Source organism: Protomyctophum bolini (genome assembly GCF_963924005.1).
Source record: "Protomyctophum bolini genome assembly, chromosome: 11".
NCBI classification, from domain to species: domain Eukaryota; kingdom Metazoa; phylum Chordata; class Actinopteri; order Myctophiformes; family Myctophidae; genus Protomyctophum; species Protomyctophum bolini.
Window position 1 is genome coordinate 3,717,193 of NC_137872.1, and position 21,773 is coordinate 3,738,965.

The following is a 21,773-nucleotide window of genomic DNA, read 5'->3' on the forward strand; positions in this document are numbered from 1 at the left end:
AACAGCCTGGCGTTCTAATCGTTACCGGAGGCTCTCTCTCAGCTCAGGGACTTTCAACAGGGATTGTAAGCCGACGCAAGAGCAAAGAATCGGGGGTATGAGAGCCGCCAGAATCCGCTCCCATCCTTCTCTGCCGGGGTCCAAATCCAACTGACAACTATCGGATCACCACCTCCACCGAACCAGCTCTCGGACAAGCCCAATATCGGGTGAGTAGTGGACCGAGGAGCCGCAGAAACCAAGGGGGAAAGAGGGCCGGATCCGTCCGAACCAAAGGCTCCTATTTACGGGCTATAGGAGAGGGGGAGGGGGCGAGCAGAGATGGCTATCAACAGTAAGCTAACCCCGTACAAGAAGGGTGCGGTTACTAACAATACAGGGCACACGTTTGTGCGATACTTTAAAACTTCGTGCCAAAGAAATACATTTCGTAAAACATGGCTTTTGAATTGTTTTATATGCTTCGGGTTGTGTTTCAGCTGTTAGCCTAGCTGTAGCTACTACAGCTGGTACTGTAGCTACAGCTGGTATTGTTACTCAAGTATATATAATAATATATATAACGCAATACAAAACTCTCTCTGGAGAGAGCTTCTCTAAATTGTGCACATGCATAATTACACAAATCTTACCTTTTATGTGGTAAAATATAAGGTCAAATAATGTGGCTACTCTATGCGATTGTTACAATGTTTACCAAAAACTGCTTTGAGTGGCGTTAACTCCTCGTTTAATCTCAGCACAGGCGAACGGTCCTACCAGCTTCGGGGCTGTTTACATTACATGTAGTACAATTTACAAAAAAAAACCTGTTGTGATAATTCGTGAAATCTGTGCTGCTTGTCGAACTAAAGTTGGGTTTGTGTGGAGAAAACTTGGATGCTTAAGTTGTGCGATCGAGAGATGCAGTGTTTCTGTTGTTGAGGAATCACCATATCCCTTGGTTTGAGTTTCGGATAGTGACAGTACAGTACAGTACAGTACAGTACAGTACAGTACAGTACAGTACATTTTGTTACTTCTGTGAGGGTCACTATAGACTGGCCGAAGGTACAGTTGTCCTACTTCTGTCTCCTGGTAGAGGGGTCACTTCTTACTCTGAGTAAATATTGGTGTAAATACGAAATGCTTGCCTACCACCCTAGGGTCCCTAATTACAATGGGGTGGGGTATATATAATACACACACACACCTCCATAACTACCACGATGTCCTGTCCAACAGCCACAGTGCCTTTTAAACACACTACTGTACTTTCTTTGTATGTGTGTGTGTGTGTATATATATATATATATATATATATATATATATATATATATATATACAACCATAGCATTTGATATCATTTAGCCTTGCAGAGAATATCACATTGCTTATACTGTTATACATTCTGCACTCCCAGAATGGTGTGCTTCTCTTTTAACAACGGAGGGCTCTTCTTAGCGGGCTGTGATATAATAGTGATACTCTTGTCTACCAAAAGGAATTTCTATGAGATACAAACGGGGTGCATACTTAGTTTAGAGTCTATTCATTGGTTGGTGAGGGGTGCATTAAAACGACCGGATTGAGGTTGGTGAGGGGTGTGTTAAAACGACCGGATTAAGGTTGGTGAGGGGTGTGTTTAAAACGACCGGATTGAGGTTGGTGAGGTGTGTGTTAAAACGACCGGATTAAGGTTGGTGAGGGGTGTGTTAAAACGACCGGATTAAGGTTGGTGAGGGGTGCGTTAAAACGACCGGATTAAGGTTAGTGAGGCGTGCGTTAAAGGGTTGGGAGAGGGTTAAGGTTAGGTTTAGGTGTGCTGCCCCACGGGAGGTGAGGGTTTGAGATAGGTTGTAGGACTAATGACTAGTCTAACCAATGACTAGTCTAAACTAAGTACTGCACCCGATACAAACGGATATATAAATACATACATTAGGCCGGGGTCGTGTGTAACATAAAATGATGTGTCACCAAATTCCACACCAAGCGATGAATCACTGGTGCTTAGTGTACACCATCCTGATTAATGTTGTGCCCTACATCGGGTCCCTGCCTGGCTGCACTCCACTGTACTCTACTGTAATGAAACCTAACCCTTTAGTTTAAGCATTATGTTATACTTTAGCTATTGAAAAATAGCAGATCTACAAGGCTCGTAGCTTGTAGGACTCTGCTATTTTTGAAAAATCATGAAAATACGGAAACAAATCTTTAAATTATATATTCTTTCAGAGCAAATGTTTTTTTTAACTGTCTCAAATCTTTGCTTCTGAGGGGTTCCTGGAATAACATATTTTCAGATGGGGGGGGGAGGAGGTCGGTGGCCAATTACATATCATTTTTGGGGTCCTTGACATGAAATATGGAGCACCACTGATAAAGAAACATGAGGTATTTCAGAAAACAGTCAGCATTTAGAAGACATTGTTTTAACCCATTCTGAACGGGAACGCATTTTGGTGTTGGCATCATGTCATGCTTTAGCTATTGAAAAATAGCAGATCTACAAGCTCGTAGCGCGCCACCGAGTGGCGCGCTACGAGCTTGTAGGTCTGCTATTTTTGAAAAATCGAAGAACGACTGACATTTTTTAGAATCTGATCTCGGGTCAGAATGGGTTCATCAGACCAGTGTGTGTCCCAGTGGAAACCTCGTATGAATCTGATCTCAGGTCAGAATGGGTTAAATGTCGGGCCTAAATGGGTTAACTCGTCTATACATCTCGTCTCAACTAACTGGCTGGCCTACTAGTGCCTATAATGTCCCGTCATGTGATCTCTACCTAAAAACAGTTGCTGTGGCTTATTGAATCCTTGGCTTGTTTAACAACCTGATGTAATACAAATAAGTCTCTCTGCTAGAATGCCACCTTTTTGTTGCAGGGCAGGCCATAAACTACCCCCTATACAGTCTTACTGTTTGGTTTAATTTGGATCTTATCAGCGTGGCTCCTTGAAAGGTTTGGCCTGTTGGAAGTTAAACCTAAAGTGAAAAAAGACCTCCAAGGCAGCTTATGGAATATGTTTTTCGTAGAATAGCTGTAGGACAGTAGGAGTCCATTGTCCAGCTTGGATCCAGACCAGATGCAGGCAACAACAAGGCCTGCAGAATTGATTAATCTCTGCCCCATGCCTGAGTTGGTTTGCCCACAAAAACTGAGGTCGGTCGCCTTGAGAGAATGCTTTGTTTAGCAAACTCTCCCCAGCCAGCTCAGTCATGAGACTTCTCTTTTCTTGTCCCATCTTTGTTTTTGGGAGGTTTATGGTGGTAGAGGAGGCAGGTCTCTATTCATAAAGCAGCACGGAGGTCAATATAGATAGATGCTATAGTGTGTATACGCATTGCTGCTGTTGATTTCCCACTAGGCCACAACGCAAGCCCTGGCCTTGAAACAGGCCGGGTGGCTTAAAGATAGATTATTTTTGCATAACCTAACTTCAAGGCAGACAGTTGCACATTTTATATATAGTATAATGCAGTGTTTCTTTACAGAGCTTCCCCGAACTGATGGTGAGGAGGAAGCAACGTTCCTCCATAAATTACACCTTTCTCTGAGTGTCATCTGCACTTTGATGAGTCTCTCGCTCTCGCTCTCGCTCTCGCTCTCGCTCTCGCTCTCGCTCTCGCTCTCGCTCTCGCTCTCGCTCTCGCTCTCGCTCTCTCTCTCTCTCTCTCTCTCTCTCTCTCTCTCTCTCTCTCTCTCTCTCTCTCTCTCTCTCTCTCAGAAGTTCATTGCAGAGAAATCAACTCGGGGCTTTGACACAGATTCAGCCAAACCAACGCTCCTGCCTGCTCTCCCTCGCAGTGCCATATAGAACAGAGCATTGCCTTTTGCAGTGCCATATAGAACAGAGCATTGCCTTTTTTCAGTGCCCTAGAACAGAGCATTGCCCTTTTGCAGTGCCGTATAGAACAGAGCATTGCCCTTTTGCAGTGCTATATAGAACAGAGCATTGCCCTTTTGCAGTGCTATATAGAACAGAGCATTGCCCTTTTGCAGTACCCTGCAGTGCCCTGCACAATGTGGCGTGGCAGAGAGGGAGCTAAATAAATGATGATCATGCTTCCACCACGTCACGTGCAATTCGTCTCAGAAGACCCACCGGCTGCCCTCGTGTGTGTGTGCCAAGTCCTACTGCCCCATGCTACAGTTGATTCTTCTAGCCCAGTGGTTCCCAAAGTGGGGAATTAACATTTAAACATTGATTTTTACAATCTAAATTGGGGGTCCCAGAGATAGAAATGCCCTTAAATGGGGCGTCCGTATAGACTAATGGATGTCAAACTGGGGGTTCTTTGAAATTAAACTCTACTAAAATCTCCTCTCATGGGGGTCCTCCCTGGCATATGTTTTCAAATGGGGGGGTCCACGGGCTAAAATAGTGTCAATTTGGGGGTCCTTGACATGAAAAAGTTTGGGAACCACAACCACTGTTCTAGGCTAGCCCCACTCCTCTACTGACTTCCTGCTGGAACATCTATTTCCAGCCATCTCTCTCTGTTCTAACTTCTCTTGTGTGGAAGTCACTGCAACAACGGCCTCTCTCTGCACCCCTCCCTCCCTCCCTCCCTCCCTCCGCCCCGGCCTCCCTAATCATTTATGGCCGGTAACCTGACAGCTGTTTACTTATAATCAACTAGGCTAACCGAGTTCATGCTGCAAACTCGCATGATCCCCGCAAGCACACTCTCTCTTTGGTCAATTAATTTGTTTGGGATTGACTCATCGTCATGTGAGATAACGGTCTGACTGTCCACAACCGATAACGTGGTTATACAACATATAAGTTATACGTTCGGATGCAGTCGTTAACTTACAACCCTGAGGCAGAGGATATTATCTTTTGTCAGCTCCGACGGTCTGTCTTTTGTACAGTAGCCTATAGTGTTACTTAACCCATTCTGGGCGGGCACCCATTTTGGTGTTAGCACTATGTTATGCTTTAGCTATTGAAAAATAGCAGATCTACAAGCTCATAGCGCGCCACCGAGTGGCACGCTACGAGCTTGTAGGTCTGCTATTTTTGAAAAATCGAAGAACGACTTGACATTTTTTAGAATCTGATCTCAGGTCAGAATGGGTTCATCAGACCCGTGTGTGTCCGGTGGAAACCTCGTATGAATCTGATCTCAGGTCAGAATGGGTTAAGGATTTAGCAGTTAGCGTAAAAAGAGACTAGACAGAAGACATGGTAGCTGAGGTGTCGTGTGTCCTTTTCTTCGCCTGTACTTCTCATAATCCTTCTTTGTGCCGCCCATTGTTCTGTTCACAGCGTTCAACCTGCGACCATGGAGCTGAGAGTGGGGAACAAGTACCGGCTCGGGAGAAAGATCGGCAGTGGTTCCTTTGGAGACATTTACCTCGGTGAGTGGGTGTTTTTTTTTTATTGATTGAAATATTTATTAACAGTTCAGTGCAGAATTACAGTACATTTCAAGCACAAACTCAATACAACAGACTGTTAACTGTGAGTGGACGACCTAATGAAGCATTACACTTGTTTAATTACAACAGGGTCCACCTTGTTCAATTCATCAAAACAATTAGAGACGTACAAATAGACACTTCTATATAGTTAAAGAACAGAACATGAATTCATCATAAAGGGAAAAGAAACGTATACAGTGTGGGGAAAAGGGGGGGGCGGTGGTGGGGGGATTCAGATTTTACGGGGGCCAGTTTCGACGGCCAGCCGTCCGTAGGTGCCCTTTGAGAGCGGTTTTGAAGGAGTCAAGGGATTCACATGTCTTAATGACTGTTGGTAGGGCGTTCCACATTTTGGTGGACGGTGCAGGGCAGGCCGCCACTACTGTACGCCTACTGTACATTCAAGATTTTTCCACCTCGGTATACACTGAAATGCACAGTGTTCATTTACGAGTCCATTTGGTTACTTTTGTAAACTATCTGTGTTAAAAACCCATTCTGGGCGGGAAGTGAACCCCTTTTGGTGTTTTAAGCATTGTCATACTTTAGCTATTGAAAAATAGCAGATCTACAAGCTCATAGCGCGCCACCGAGTGGCGCGCTATGAGCTTTGTAGGTCTGCTATTTTTTTGAAAAATCGTGAAAATGTGGCACACATTTTGGAATGTATATTCTTTTCAAAGCGAACGTTTTTAACTCAAATGTTTGCTTCTGGCGGTTCCCTGGAAAAACATATTTTCAAATGTGGGGGTCCGTGGCCAAATATATATAATTTTTGGGGGTCCTTGACTTTCAACAGGGATTGTAAGCCGACGCTTACTGAGAAACATAGGTTTTTTCCAGCAAACTGTCATGACTTAGAAGACATTTGTATTCTTAAATGGGTTAACAGTCATTTTCCAGTGTAGTCTCTGGGTCTCCCCTTTCACACTGAGCAGTTTGTTCACCTGCCTCCCTGGGCCCTCGGCCTCATTTTGCTTCACATACACCCATTGTCAGGCTCTCTATTTCTGGTCAAATTCTGTGACACTTAACGTGTGTGTGTGCCGGCGGGCGTTTGGGTGTGTCCGTCTGTCTTCTCAGGTGCCAACATTGCCACGGGTGAGGAAGTAGCCATTAAGCTGGAATGTGTGAAGACCAAGCACCCACAGCTGCACATCGAGAGCAAGTTTTACAAGATGATGCAGGGAGGAGGTCAGTGATGCTGATTAGACATGTTTTATAATGTTCTCCCCGTGTCCCCTAGGGTAGGTACACTCACAAAAAACATGCAGTAATCCTGGTCTCTAAACTGCCTCCCCCTGGCCAGCCGGGGCGCCTGATGGAGGGGAAAGGAACTGGTTGGAATAACGTGTTCCTCCCACGCGCTATACGTCCAACCAGGGAAACTCCCCCCTGTCAGGTGTAAAAGGAGCAACTTGGACACTCGGGCATGGAGGAAGCATGAGTTCAAGTCCGTTGCTCTTTGATTGACACACGGGTGAAAATTGTGGGATAAAAAAAAAAAAAAAAAACGATAAATGAACCAAATAAAACAAAAGTAGGGTTTAGAGTGTTCAGCCGGGAAAGAGGTCTTTATTTATTAGGTGGAGAAAAGTCTGGTTCCGCAGACACATTGAACTCGGATTGAGTTCAAATTTCTTGTGGCCAGCTATTGCTAATGCAATATACTATAATGAATTGCATTTTTATAGCGCTTTTCCAAGTGCTCAAAGCGCTTTACAATGGTTCATTCATTCATACACTTCCCACATTCATCGACCGACTCATTGGAGGCAATGTAGGGTTCAGTGTCTTGCCCAAGGACACTTCCACATGTGGACATGTCGAACTGCCGACCCAGGGATCATTGGACGACCTGCTCGGGAGGCGGCCTTTTTTCCGACAGCATTCTAGCCGACGGGGCAACAATCCGATCCGCAGCGGGGGGACATTCGCTGCGATGCGAAAAAGCGATGGTCCGACATGCGCTGCTCCCGTGCTTGCGGTTTGGGTTAGGTTAGGATTGAGGTTTCGGATCAATATGCTGTCGGAAAAAAGACCTGCACCCGACCTGCTCTACCTCCTGAGCCACATATAAATTATAAACACACTAACTGTGTTCCTCTCTCTGTGTCCACCAGTGGGCATCCCCTCCATAAAGTGGTTAACTGTGTTCCTCTCTCTGTGTCCACCAGTGGGCATCCCCTCCATAAAGTGGTGTGGGGCTGAGGGCGACTACAACGTGATGGTGATGGAGCTGCTGGGCCCCAGCCTGGAGGACCTGTTCAACTTCTGCTCCCGCAAGTTCAGCCTCAAGACTGTCCTGCTACTGGCAGACCAGATGGTACGACACACACACACACACTAGGGGTGCAACGGTTCAGTTAGACCACGGTTCGGTTCGAACGTCGGTATGGGGGCCACGGTTTCGGTTCGGTTTCGGTACAGTAAAAAAAAATACCCCCTTGTGAAGTGATCCCCAGGAACGCGCCCTACTGTACCCTCTACTGTACTGTACTGTACTAGTGTCACTGTACTGGCACACACGAAATCATCATATATACAGTTAATAATCTGCGTGTGTGTTAGGTTGTGCACAGGTGGTGAAAAACAACCACGCTGTTTTCATGCTCATACCCAGCCAGCCAGCCAGGCAGTGGCTTGCACCACTCAAAAAAGTTTATTTATAGCATTTTCTTTTCTTCTCTTTTTTTAGCATATATTATTTTATTAGGCATTTCTGCCTTTTCATTATTTTGAACTTGAAAGGGGGAAAAATACCTTATATTGCTATTTTAATGTGCCTCATCATTATTTTCAAGGGGAAATAAATGCACCTATGCGCTCACACGGGGCATTAAGCACATGCAGGAAAGAGGAGAGGAGAGTGCCTCCTGGGAGGGGAGTCATTCACAGTGAATGCGTCGTGTCTCAGAAAAATAGCCTACAAAAGTTTACAATAAGTCTACATGAGGATTTAAGGATATTATGCTTATATTATTAGAAGAAGGGCTTCTATCTACAGTCATGGATTGGACATGGGAGTATTTTGTTGGTACTTTTCTGACGGAATGAATGTCCTGCTGCGGGTTGTTTATGCTCTCACTCTCCCTCTTAATTAGCACTCAAACAGCGAGTGCAGATGCAGAATCAGATCTGAACAAACTTACAACGACCGTGCTTAGAAGCCTGTTGGCGCGAGGTTACTCCGCTGTGTGTGTCTCTGTGTATGACGATCAATAATTATTCCAAGAACGACGTTTAAAGACGAGTGCTGGATTCTCCTCATCATGCCGTCTCTCTCTCTCTGTGTGTGTGTGTGTGTGTGTGTGTGTGTAGGGGGTGGGCCGACAGAGTGCTACACTTCTGTGACCGAAAGAGTGCTAGACTTCTTAGTAGGACGGTGTGTGACCGATAGAGTGCTAGACTTCTAAGTAGGCCAGTGTGTGACCGAGAAATACATTATTCGCAGCTGTAATAAATGAATTAACGCAAACCGAAATAGCGCGGTTCATTAGAGCGCATTGAACCGTGTATGTGGAACCGAACGGTTCGGTTTTCGGTTGAAAACCGTTGCACCCCTAACACACACACACACACACACACACACACGTGTACGCGTGGCCATTATATGAACTTTCAGGAAGTCCCGATTTCCTTAGTGGCTTCACAAAATATCTGTCTGACTGCCCCCCCTGGTCGCAACAACGCAACACATTGGCTACGCTATGGACAGTTAAATCCCCTTTTCATTCAGAATAAAAGTTAAATCCTATTAAAAGTTGTCATGTAAACACCTACAAAAACTTAAATCGGAATGAAAATGGCCAATCTGATTTAAACTTAGATCTGATGTAACTGACCGGATTATTCCATTTTTAAATCCTATTGAAACAATTGTGGACTCATGTAAACACTCATTCGGATTTAAGTTCATTCTGGTCTTTCTGTGCATGCTTGTTTCCATGTAATTGGTATGGCTATATTATGCTCTTGTTTTGCGATTAATTATAAGAAACTAGACATGTTTAATTTCACATCTCTGAGAGCAACCTCTCATAGGCTACAGGATACATCAAATATAAAGTAATATGGCATAAAAGTGTTTTTTTATTATTATTATTATTATTTTGTTTTACCTGAAATGTAGTGGAGTAGAAGTAAAAGTATTGGAAATTGGACTTTAGTAGAGTACTAAAGTACATATCCGCCCCGGTCCCTATCCAATCAGAAGCCTTCCCAGCCCCAAACCTGAGGAATGAAATAATGGGATTTAAAAGTATTGTCCATGTAAACACTCATTCGTAATGACCATTTCCCATGTAAACACGCAGCAAAAAAACTTACTTCTGAATTAATTAATTCTGAAGTTTTCATTCTGAATGAAAAAGCCCTCATGTAACCGCAGCCATTGTGAGCTTGCATTGCATTATTTGTACTTTTACTTTAAGTAAAACAACGGAGTACTTTTGTCTACCACTGGGCAGTGCTAGCCACCGGTCACGGTCATGCACACACTGGCAGCATGTGGAATCACTGTTGTGTGTCTCCTTAATAATGCATGGCTGTAACACTTAAACCGGGACAGTTTGACTTCTGAAGACACGGCATGTTTTATTTGATCATGTGGACTTCTGATTGGTCTCGGATCAGGACTCTTGATTCTTGCCAAGGACAAAGAATCACATTTATTTGCCATGTACTGTACTGTACATGTTGTGTGCACAAGACGTGCTGGCTGGGTGCCGAATCTGTACACGTAGACTACCGTACATGTTGCACAATTCACCAAGGATTCTATGGAGATGTACATTCTTTGAATGCCATTGTACTCTTCATATTGTACTCTTCATATTGTACTCTTCATATTGTGCTCTTCCACGCAAGCACAGCAGCACACTTTGTGCGAAGGCTGCCTTGTAATGCTGGCCTTTACTTGCACTGTGATATGTGCTATATATTGAAATATTATATATTTCATGTCTTTTTTTTTTAGCACACCTCATCTTATCTCCTTTTTTTATTAACCCCTTTTGTTGTTTTAAGCGTTACGTTATACTTTAGCTATTGAAAAATAGCAGATCTACAAGCTACGAGCTTGAAGGGGGGGGGGGGGTAGGGCACGGCACGGTAGTTGGTAGTGCTGTCGCCTCACAGCTAGAAGGTCCTGGGTTCGATTCCCTCTCGGGACGCTGTGGGTGCTGGCGGTGTGTTTCCTCCTCCAAGTCATTTCTGAAAATAGGCGTTTTTTAAACTAGCGCCATAATAAAAAAATAAAGGTACTATTTGACTGTCCACTCGTGAGGCTAATTCCATTCCCTCCCTCCCCCTCCCCTCCCCCTCCCCCCCTTAGATCAGTCGTATCGAGTACATCCATTCCAAGAACTTCATCCATCGGGACGTGAAGCCGGACAACTTCCTGATGGGTCTGGGCAAGAAGGGCAACCTGGTCTACATCATCGACTTTGGGCTGGCCAAGAAGTACCGTGACGCTCGCACCCACCAGCACATCCCCTACCGGGAGAACAAGAACCTGACGGGCACGGCCCGCTACGCCTCCATCAACACACACCTGGGGATAGGTAAGGCCTGACCTCAATTCAATTCAATTCAAAGGGCTTTATTGGCATGAGAAAACATACGTTTACATTGCCAAAGCAGAAAGAACAATACAGCAATACAATCGAAACAAAAATGATGTACATTTGAAGGTCAGAATCTTCAATAGATCACATTCTATGTACAAAGATCACTCGATGCAGGTATAGTGCAGGAATATTATTATAGTTTTAGTCGACGAAATCAACACTGGTTATTTGTCTAGTCACAGCTTTGACCAAAATGTTGTACCGACATTACTGTGTTTCCTCCAGGATTAAGTTCGCGTCACCGTCAGGGAATGTTCCCTTTTTAATCAATGAAGGGTGGCTCCACTGCCCGCGTTGTGTTGTGTTGCGTGACTCTATTACAATTCCCCCGGTTCGTTTTTTTGACGCACGCGCCAGAGACGCAACGCGCCCGGTGGAGCCCCGCCTTAAAAGGGCAGTTGTTTTACAGACGGGTAAAAGGGCAGGGGCTGAAGCCCCCTTTGATGTCTTATGTGTGCACCCTGGAGTGCCCTGAAGCATTTAATATCATACACATCTACTTTTTTATTTGTTTTTTGCCCTAAAAATAAGAAGTCTGGATTGGAAGGTTTTCATGCGGCGTCTCGATGGCCCTTGTCTGCCTCCAGGCAGAACGCAGCCTAGTATAGCCAATACCGGTGCATACTGACGCAAGGAAGCCTATAGGGGCCACGCGTCTCCTGTTTCTGTAGCGTGTGGCAGCTTGGGCAGTGTTGATTTCGTCGAGCTAAACCTATTTTTTTACACAATAATTCATGTGGTTGATGTGGGCTACCATCTGGTTAGAATCAGAACCTTGGTCCAACATTGGCCCAGACAGGGTCGGCAGCTCCTTCCCTCCTTTTGGCCTCTGCCAGCACCAAGTTGAATTATGATTCAACACAGTATGATATTAAATGTGTTTCTATGAGTCATCTGTATAGGCCTGAGGTGTGACGCATAACAGTGACAGGCTTTGGCTGTCATGGTGTATTATTGTAAGAGTAACACGCTCACTACCGTAGCTTAGTGTGAATACACGCTCACTACCGTAGCTTAGTGTGAATATTTCAATGTTTGGTTTTTCTTTTTGCTGTACTCGATGCTGCCTGTTCCATCCAGGAAGTTCCTCCTTCCAGCTTTACATTCCAGAAAGTATTTTTCCCATTGGCCCCCCACTCCCATTGGCCCCCACTCCCATTGGCCCCCCACTCCCATTGGCCCCCCACTCCCATCGGCCCCCCACTCCCATTGCCCCCCCACTCCCATTGGCCCCCCACTCCCATTGGCCCCCCACTCCCATTGGCCCCCCACTCCCATTGGCCCCCCACTCCCATTGGCCCCCCACTCCCATTGGCCCCCCACTCCCATTGGCCCCCCACTCCCATTGGCCCCCCACTCCCATTGGCCCCCCACTCCCATTGGCCCCCCACTCCCATTGGCCCCCCACTCCCATTGGCCCCCCACTCCAAACAACTCCCCTTTTTCCTCATATGTCGCTGTTTGGACCAGTGTTGATTTTGTCGACTAAAAAACTATGACGGAAAATGTTCGTCGACTACCTTTTTTCACTGAGGAGAACTAAATGGAAACTAAATGGAAACTAAGCTATGGTGACTAAAACTAAGACTAAATACATTGACAATTTCGTCAACAAATAAAAACCAGACTAAAATGTTAGGAACGGACTAGTAGTGGACAAGAGATCCAGTACAAGTCATTTTACACTTGCATGCTGAAAAAACAAGCTTGTACCTTGTAGATCGGCTATTTTCAGCAAGTGTAAAAACAGTCATTACGAAAATACATGTTGGTCAACTAAATCAACTGTAGATTTAGTCGACTAAAATCCTATGATATTTAGTCGACTACAACTAGACTACCACTAAGACATTCCAGGTGACTCAAATGTGACTAAAACTAAATGAAAACTATTCAAGAAAAGACTGACTAAAACAAAAAAATTGCTGCCAAAAACAACACTATTTTGGACATTGCAGATCTTCTCTCAAATCCTTTTTGTTTAAATACCAGTTAAATCCTTTTGTTTAAATTCCAGTTAAATCCTTTTGTTTAAATTCCAGTCCTATCTGATCTTACAGGAGAAGAAGTGAAGGTTGTGCTTATATTATGCAAGGGACAGACAATGTTGTGGCAAAAACTATCCAGGATGGAAAACAGTCACACACACACACCTACAATCTCATAGCGCGGCACGATTGTAGGTGTGCTATTTTTTTTTAAATCGCGAAAATGTGGCGCAAATCTTTGAATATATTCTTTCAGAGCGAATGTTTGTTACTCAGATCTTTGCTTCTGGGAGGTCCCTGGAACAACATATTTTCAGATGGGGGTCGGCGGCCAATTGCATATACTTTTGGGGGTCCTTGACATAAAAATGTTTAAGAACGACTGACATAGAAACATGGGTTTTTCAGAAAACTGTCAGGATTTAGAAGACATTTGTAGAATCTGTTCTCAGGTTAAAGTAACTCCTTTTGCCTAAAGAATGGTGGCCCATGATTGGCTGCTCCCCCTGCGCTGGTGCCTGTAAATTGGTATCGTCTGAAATCTTTTGATTAGATCCCATACACTGAGAGAACAGTGTCTGGGGTCAGTGAGAACAATATGTTCCAGTAATCCTTTTCGGATTTGAGCACGCATATCCTTTTATGAATTCAACAAAGTTAACCAATATTCAAATGAAAATGGGTAAACTCACTGAGAACCTTTTTGAAACTGAATACATACAAAGTATGACAACTGTACCATGATTAAACAGTTAGTCCCTAAGGGAGAAGCGGTTTCTTCCGGTTGGCGGGCTGTCCAGACTAATTTCAATAACCACTCCTCCCATAACTCCACTCGCTCTCTGACTTGGTCTCTCGTCCTGTCTCTCCTAATGTCTCTCTTAAGCCAAAAATGTGGCTTAAGTACGAAAGGACTAGTGAACTTTTATCGCTGTATAATTGAAAGTGTCTTAACTGGCTGTATCACAGTGTGGTACGGTAACACGCTGAACAGCTGACCTTGAACTGTATTGCACTGTTTTGTCACTTCACTTTTGTCTTTTTCTTGCACTATAGATGTTTGTTTATGTCCTGTGTATGTAAGACTGAGAGTGCTCTGAGCAAAATCATTGTCGTTGTATTTATACTCTGTATCTATACACATGACAAATAAACCTGAACCTAATGTCTCTCTGTCTGTCTCCGTGTCCACAGAGCAGTCCTAATGTCTCTCTGTCTGTCTCCATCCACAGAGCAGTCCTAATGTCTCTCTGTCTGTCTCCGTGTCCACAGAGCAGTCCTAATGTCTCTCTGTCTGTCTCCATCCACAGAGCAGTCCTAATGTCTCTCTGTCTGTCTCTCTGTCCACAGAGCAGTCAAGGCGTGATGACCTGGAGTCCCTGGGCTACGTCCTCATGTACTTTAACCTGGGCTCTCTGCCCTGGCAAGGACTCAAGGCCGCCACCAAGAGGCAGAAGTACGAACGCATCAGCGAGAAGAAAATGTCCACCCCCATCGAGGTGCTGTGTAAAGGTTACCCCTGTAAGTACAGTTTGTTTTTGATATCTCTCCATTACCTCAGACATTATTTGACAGGTCAGCCGAGAGGGATTATCCTATCCCATTAAAAAAGGAAAACTGCCTCCCCCTGGCCAGCTGGGGCGCCTGATGGAGGGGAAAGGAACTGGTTGGAATAACGTGTTCCTTCCACGCGCTACGTTACGTCCAACCAGGGAAACTCCCCCCTGTCAGGTGTAAAAGGAGCAACTTGGACACTCAGGCATGAAGGTAGCATGAGTTCAAGTCTGTTGCTCTCCCCTTGTCCCCCATATATGGGGACTAGGTTGGTGGAGGGTGTGTAGAGCCCAGGATCACATTAGATGATTGACACAGGGGTGAAAAATGGGTTACAAAATTGTCGGATAAAAAATATATTAAAAAAAAGGAACATTGCATTTTGGTGTTTTAAAGCATTGTGTTATACTTTAGCTATTGGAAAAATAGCAGATCTACAAGCTCATAGCGCGGCACTGAGTGCCATGCTATGAACTTGTCGTTCTTCTATTTTTGAAAAGTTGTGACAATGTGCGTCAGATCTTTGAATATATATTTTTACAGAGTGAACATTTTAACTCAAATCTTTGCTTCTGGGGAGGGTCCCTGGAACAACATATTTTCAGATGGGGAGCGGAAGTATATTACATATAATTTTTGTGGTCCTTGACATGAAATATTGAGCACCACTGATAAAGAAACAAGGTTTTTCAGAACTGGATTTTGAAAAGGAGACGAAGAGAGGATTATGATTAGCTAGTCAGTCAGGTTATCCATATTTATATTCTGTCTTTCAGCACCAGGGAGGTGGCGGTTATCTCTTGACACGGCTGTACTGTGCCGTGCATGTGTTTGAAGCACCGTTTACATAACTTTATTGTTCTTAAAGGAGAATTCCATACTAAAAGGCTTTCTTACCTTTCTCGTCGTTACGTCCCCACCAAAGAGGTCCAGGTGTTATTTTGTGCAAAACCTCCTTATTGGCTATTTCCCCTACCATAAGCCCTAAATTAATTGCATTGAATTGAATGGGAATTGAATGGGGCTATGGGGTGTTATGCTAATTCACTTATTGCCATCGCTCAAAATTATATTTTTTTGGTATATATCCTCTCTTCATAATGTAAATAATATCCCAAGCGGCACACTTTACTACTTATTTCGATGGTAATAAGCGAATTAGCACAACACCCCATAGCCCCATTCAATGCAATTCATTGAGGGCTTATGGTAGGGAAATAGCCAATAAGAAAAAAACACCTGGACCTCTTTGGTGGGGACGTAACGACTACAAAGAAAGGTAAGAAAGCCTTCTAGCATGGAATTATCCTTAAAGTGTGGACGCTAACATAATGATATAGTTATCGTGCTCTGTGTGAATGGCGCTTCTTTATTCTGTGGTTTTGTGTTTCTGCTTCTCTCCCACGTGTAGCCGAGTTCTCCACGTACCTGAACTTCTGCCGTTCGCTACGTTTCGACGACAAGCCGGACTACTCGTACCTTCGGCAGCTGTTCAGGAACCTGTTCCACCGGCAGGGCTTCTCCTACGACTACGTCTTCGACTGGAACATGCTCAAGTTTGTGAGTTTGTTTATTTACTCTTCTGACTGAAACTCGAAAATTGGTCTGATATAAAAGATTGGAAAGAAGTCAGAGGATTTCTAACCTATGTAATGAAGCCAGAATTGGAGATGAGTATCATGTTTTGTTGGAAAATACTGGCATTATGAATTTCAGGCAAAAATACCTGCCACTTTATTTTTTTACCCACCCTTCTATGTTTAAATTAATTGCATTACTAAAATCTGAAAAACAAAAAAGTAATCTATAAATTGGGTGCTTTTCTGAAAAATGTTCTTCCACTGTACAAATAGGGAAAGCCTTCCGATGTGTCTATGTATATCGTGTAATCTGTATTGTATTGTATACTTTCGATTGTATACTTTTATGAATCTGTGCTCCAAACCATGTGATCATGATTGTGAGTTAAATAATGATGATGATGAAAGAGCTACAATATGATCTAAACCAGGGGTGGGCAATTTCTACGACGGAGAGGGCCATTCTATTTCCATACTCACTCCACACATTGCATGCATCTCGTAGCAAAAATATCTATATTTGTATATACAAATCTAAATCTGTATATACGATCTACAACAAAATTAAAATACATTTGACATAAAAAAGACAATGACATTTTAATACTGGTAATTAGCTGAAACCAATAATATATCAGTATTCTAAAATTAATCTGAGGGCCACATTAAGTGAAGGTGGGGGCCGCATGTTGCCCCGCGGGCCGCCAGTTGCCCATGTTTGTATGACGTAAACATAAACTGTGATACAGCAGGTACGGTACCAGCAAAACGTGCGTTTGTGTCTGTCCTATGAAATTGAATAGAGCACCGAAGTCCTGACGTAACTCGCTCATCCCTTCGATTCCCCTGGTTCTAAAGTCCTGACGTAACTCGCTCATCCCTTCGATTCCCCTGGTTCTAAAGTCCTGACGTAACTCGCTCATCCCTTCGATTCCCCTGGTTCTAAAGTCCTGACGTAACTCGCTCATCCCTTCGATTCCCCTGGTTCGCGGAAGTAATTTCTCTATGGAGAATAACATGGGCTCATCTTAAAATCGTTTCATATAAGCGTTGTGGTCCAAAAATAAACAAGCTGTCTCGGCGTTATTGTTAGGGAGGTGTCTCTGTATCGTTATATTGTCAGGGAGGTGTCTCTGTATCGTTATATTGTCAGGGAGATGTCTCTGTATCGTTATATTGTCAGGGAGGTGTCTCTGTATCGTTATATTGTCAGGGAGGTGTCTCTGTATCGTTATATTGTCAGGGAGGTGTCTCTGTATCGTTTACGACAGTCAGTCACTCATATATGATACAGTCTGCTTCTAGCGAAAATGTAACTAATTCAGTAGCAGTAACATTAGCGTCAGTTGATTCTTCATATCCATATGAGTGAAGCGGCCGGGATGACGATGTTTATTTTTCAAACACAGTTCTTATATGAGGCGATCTAAAAAATCCCCCCTATGGGGATTATAATGCAAATAAAAAGTACATGAACCTGTGCATTTGCGCCCTCTACCGATATTGACGTCAGACTTCGGTGCTCTATATAGATCAATACGTAACATATTCCAGTATGATACAGACTCAGAGTCCGTGCCATTTAATTTCAGTGCATGTTGTTTTTTTTTAACCCTCTGGTGTTTCTGGCATTTTGTTTTAAAAACACAAAATCCTTTTCCTTCAGGGCTGATTCAAGGCCGATTCCAGAGGTTTTACTACTTGGTTGTTTTAAACTAGGGTGCCAGTCGAACGGCCGAGGACGGCGAGCGGGAAACGACGCGGAGGCCGGGAGACGAGGAGCGCGTGGCCGGCGTTCCCGCCAGAGGGTCTGCAGGGAGGGGGGTTCTGCCCCCCGGGCCCGCCCCGCCCACCGCCGCCAACAGGGTCCGGAACGGAGCGGAGCAGGCCGTCTCTAACCCCGCCTCCAGAGTCCAGCAGTCTGGTGAGTGTGTTCCCCTTTAAGCCTAACCCCGCCTCCAGAGTCCAGCAGTCTGGTGAGTGTCGTCCCCGCTAAAGGCTTTAATATATCAAAAAGTAGGAATTTAAAAAAAACTCCAAAAAGGTAGCGCATCCAAAAATGTAATAAATGGCGGGCGAAGTACTCACATTTCCATTTCTTTATTGGCACACACCAAAAAGGAAAACTTACGCGTTTCGGCTATGCAGCCTTCATCAGAGCATCCTTCATGCTCTGACGTTTCATGCACTTTACGTCATAACATCATTATCACCTAGCCTGTTACCTGTTTATCTGAATCCTGGTCCTACGACACAATTATTTTCTTGTGCTCCCCGTTTCCCCCAGAGAATGTATTTCTTTGTAATACTGAATGGAATCTTTGTACACCACCTTCCAGGAAACACATCACCCCGTGCGATATCTCGTGCCGAGAGGGAGAGAAAGGTGAGCATGCGTCTCCATCGAGGAGCGCCCGCCAACGTCTCGTCCTCTGACCTCACAGGCCGCCACGACCAGTCCCGGATCTCCACGTCGCAGGTAAGGAAACAGTTTACAGTCGCCTCGACTTTAACCCATTTCTGACCCGAGATCAGATTCTAAAAAATGTCTTCTAACATCCTGACAGTTTTCTGTAAAAGCCATGTTTCTATGTCAGTGGTTCTTCGATTTTTCAAAAATAGCAGACCTAGAAGCTCGTAGCGCGCCACTCGGTGGCCACTCGGTGGCGCGCTATGAGCTTGTAGATCTGCTATTTGAACTAATATTTTACAGATATTTTACTAATATTTGAACTAATATCATGAATATCGATGCCAACTTAATAAGAGTTGTCAAATTTCCATTTTTGCAGGTTAGCATGCCATATGAGCACATGGGAAAGTGAAATCCTCTTCATTTACATTGAGACTGACAGGTGAGACCCACTTCTACTCATTCATACATTATGCTACTTTGTCACATTACACATTTACATGTGTGTAACGTGTATGCAATTTGCTGTATGTTACGCTACGTTCAAACCTGAAGATATATATTTGTTTCCAGTCGCTTCAATCGCTTCACTTTGGTCGCTGGTCAGCGTTGATTTAAAAAAAAAAGGTCCCTTTGTTTCTGTAACTATTCGGGTCTGAACGTAGCTTTTACACAACTTTAAAATGATCCACAATTTAGTATCCCAATTGTCTTTTGCAGGGCTGCAGGGGATATCCATCACTCCTGTTTGGTTGTTTTTTTTAGGTTTTTTTTTTTTTTAACTTTTGTTTTATGAAGATGTTGCCAATGGGACAAAGACGATCTTTTTAGGAATGGACTGCAGATTAAAAAAGAAAAGAAAAAACACAAAGATCATTGGAAGTACTGTATATTGCTGGTGTTTACTACCAGCAACGATACACAAAGATACACAAAGATAAAGAATGATACATCCTCTTCTGTCCTCCATCCCATGGCCCTGTGGTTAGCTCATAACCACCTACTCTCTCTATTCCCCCTCACCTGTCAAATGTGAAGAAGCATTTGCATCAAGAAGCCAGCATTGACTAATAGTGGGGGAACAAGCACGTTACGGTTCACGGACACAAGGGTCAATTTCCACTTTGATGCAGGCTGAATAAAGATTTAGCGTCGTTTGTTTACACTGCAGAAATTGCAAAATGTTCTCATGTATTCTGTCACTGGTTAGCTTTGTCAGAGTAGTGAGGAGGAGGGGGCTAGTTGGCGTGTTTTCCCACTCCTGTTTGGTGAATACACCCCCGTTCATTGAAAAGGCCCTTTTTACAGGTTCCCCCTCCCTTTTGGTGAATAACACCCTGTTCATTGAAAGGGCGCTTTTTAGTTGTTTTGAGGATTATGTTTCATACATTTTTAATAATAATAATAAGAGGAAAAGTACAGCTAAATCATACAGGGTGGAGAGGTGCAGGTGAAAGATAGATCAGGAAAGAAAAGAAACGTTTGAAAAAAAGAAAGGATGAGCAAGTCATTGTTTTAGCTGTTAAAACTGGTGATGTATTTGAAGTAAACATTGGGCACACTTTGCCCCGTTGCTTTACGTCTTGTGAGCCTTTGAGGCCCGGGACCAAAAAGCACAGTGCATCTCAGTAAACCCAAGTTCCCTCGCGTTCTCCCAACACTTTTCTGTGCTATTTTATTCCTTGCTTTTTGGGGTTTGGTGGTTGTCACGAACGATGAGTAGGAGATCTAGAGATATTAACTGCAGATCTCTTAAAAGAGACACTCCGAGCCTAGGGCAAACAAAACAACCCTCAGGAAAGTTCTTCATATATTTGATCAGAGACCATAACAACCCATTTTTGGCTGATTTCTTTTTTTTGTGTTTCTTTTTTTTTTTTTTTTTTTTTTTACAATTGTTCCTAATGTCAGCCTTTTTTGTTTATTTTTTATGCTTTTGTTAATGGAGACTGCAGGCTCTGCAGTGGTTGAATAGAAAGGGGGTAGGGCATGACATGAAATTATTCTTTTCTTCTATCTCTCTCTACTTTTTATTTTATTTTTTATTTTTTTTAACTTCACTGTAAATATTTTGGATTTCCGTGTAAAGCCAAAATGTGGTTAGTCGATTTTAAGTTGTACTACGGTAGAGGTTATTAAAAAAAAAACAACGTAAAAACCAGGACTGGGTTCAGAATTTTAGAAATTACTACTAAAACGTACTAAATTTGGGATGACTTTGGCTATTTACTGTTTACACTGCCACCTGGGTCTCGGACCTGTGCGTGTGTTTCATTAATTTACAGGATCCCCTGCTAGCTAATACTGGATTTGCATCGAAATGTTTCCATTCTTGTATTTGTCTCCGCTTCCCTAACCCTGTTATTTATTTTTAAAATTGTCTTGTTTGTTTTGTCCGTGTATTCACAAACCCCTTTGTCCTCTTATATCCCTCTCCTTTTAGTTGCAATTTGTCTTAAAAATCGTGATATCACTTTCACAGACTTCAATATCCATTATCCAACCTAGCAGGGCTTTCCCTTAAACCCATTTTGAGGCTGGGAACCCCTTTTGTGGTGTTTCAACTAAGCATTATGTTATACTTTTAGCTATTGACAAATAGCAGACCTACAAAGCTCGCGCTACGAGCTTTGTAGGTCTGCTATTTTTGAAAAATCGTAAAAAAATGCGGCACAAATCTTTGAATATATATATATATATTCTTTCAGAAGACGTTAAAACACCAAAAGGGGTTAAAGTCCCATTTTGGGCAAAAAAAAGGTTCATTGATGTCCAAAACAGAGTTTTTATTGAGATGTTGAGGTTTCAACCTTGATGATGTCATTGATTGAGGGCGGGGGGGGGGGGGAACCCCAACCCAACCCAACCATGCCAGTTGCATGGATGTGTAACAACGACCTGTGTGTTTTGTATGGACCACAACATGCCATGACATCATGGCCCGGTGGCAATGTAACCATATTATGGGTTGGGGGGAGGGGGGGTGAAATCACTAGAAGTGGTTTGGTTCGGGGGGGGGGGGGGAGGGGGTTGACTTTATGTATTGTGTATTGATATCTTGTACAGTTTTAACACACTTTTAACTTTATTTACAACAGTATTTGTGTATATTTTATGAAGTAATAAAATGAATAAAAAAAAATGTTCCTCACACACTTTGGATTCTTATAATATCTTTATGTAGATTATTAT

The 21,773-nt window shown here is 43.5% G+C and overlaps 1 protein-coding gene across 1 annotated transcript; it reads left to right on the top strand.

The window, feature by feature from the left end:
• LOC308323741 (casein kinase I) lies at window positions 1-20,731 on the top strand. Its single transcript, XM_080775545.1, has 11 exons — window positions 1-209; window positions 5,262-5,353; window positions 6,500-6,610; window positions 7,594-7,742; window positions 10,752-10,980; window positions 14,385-14,555; window positions 16,000-16,148; window positions 17,888-18,092; window positions 18,508-18,647; window positions 18,961-19,023; window positions 19,302-20,731. The coding sequence occupies exons 2-10, from the start codon at window positions 5,278-5,280 to the stop codon at window positions 18,991-18,993; spliced, it is 1,263 nt and encodes a 420-aa protein (XP_080631671.1). The 5' UTR covers window positions 1-209; window positions 5,262-5,277; the 3' UTR covers window positions 18,994-19,023; window positions 19,302-20,731.
• Window positions 20,732-21,773: the final 1,042 nt, after the last annotated feature.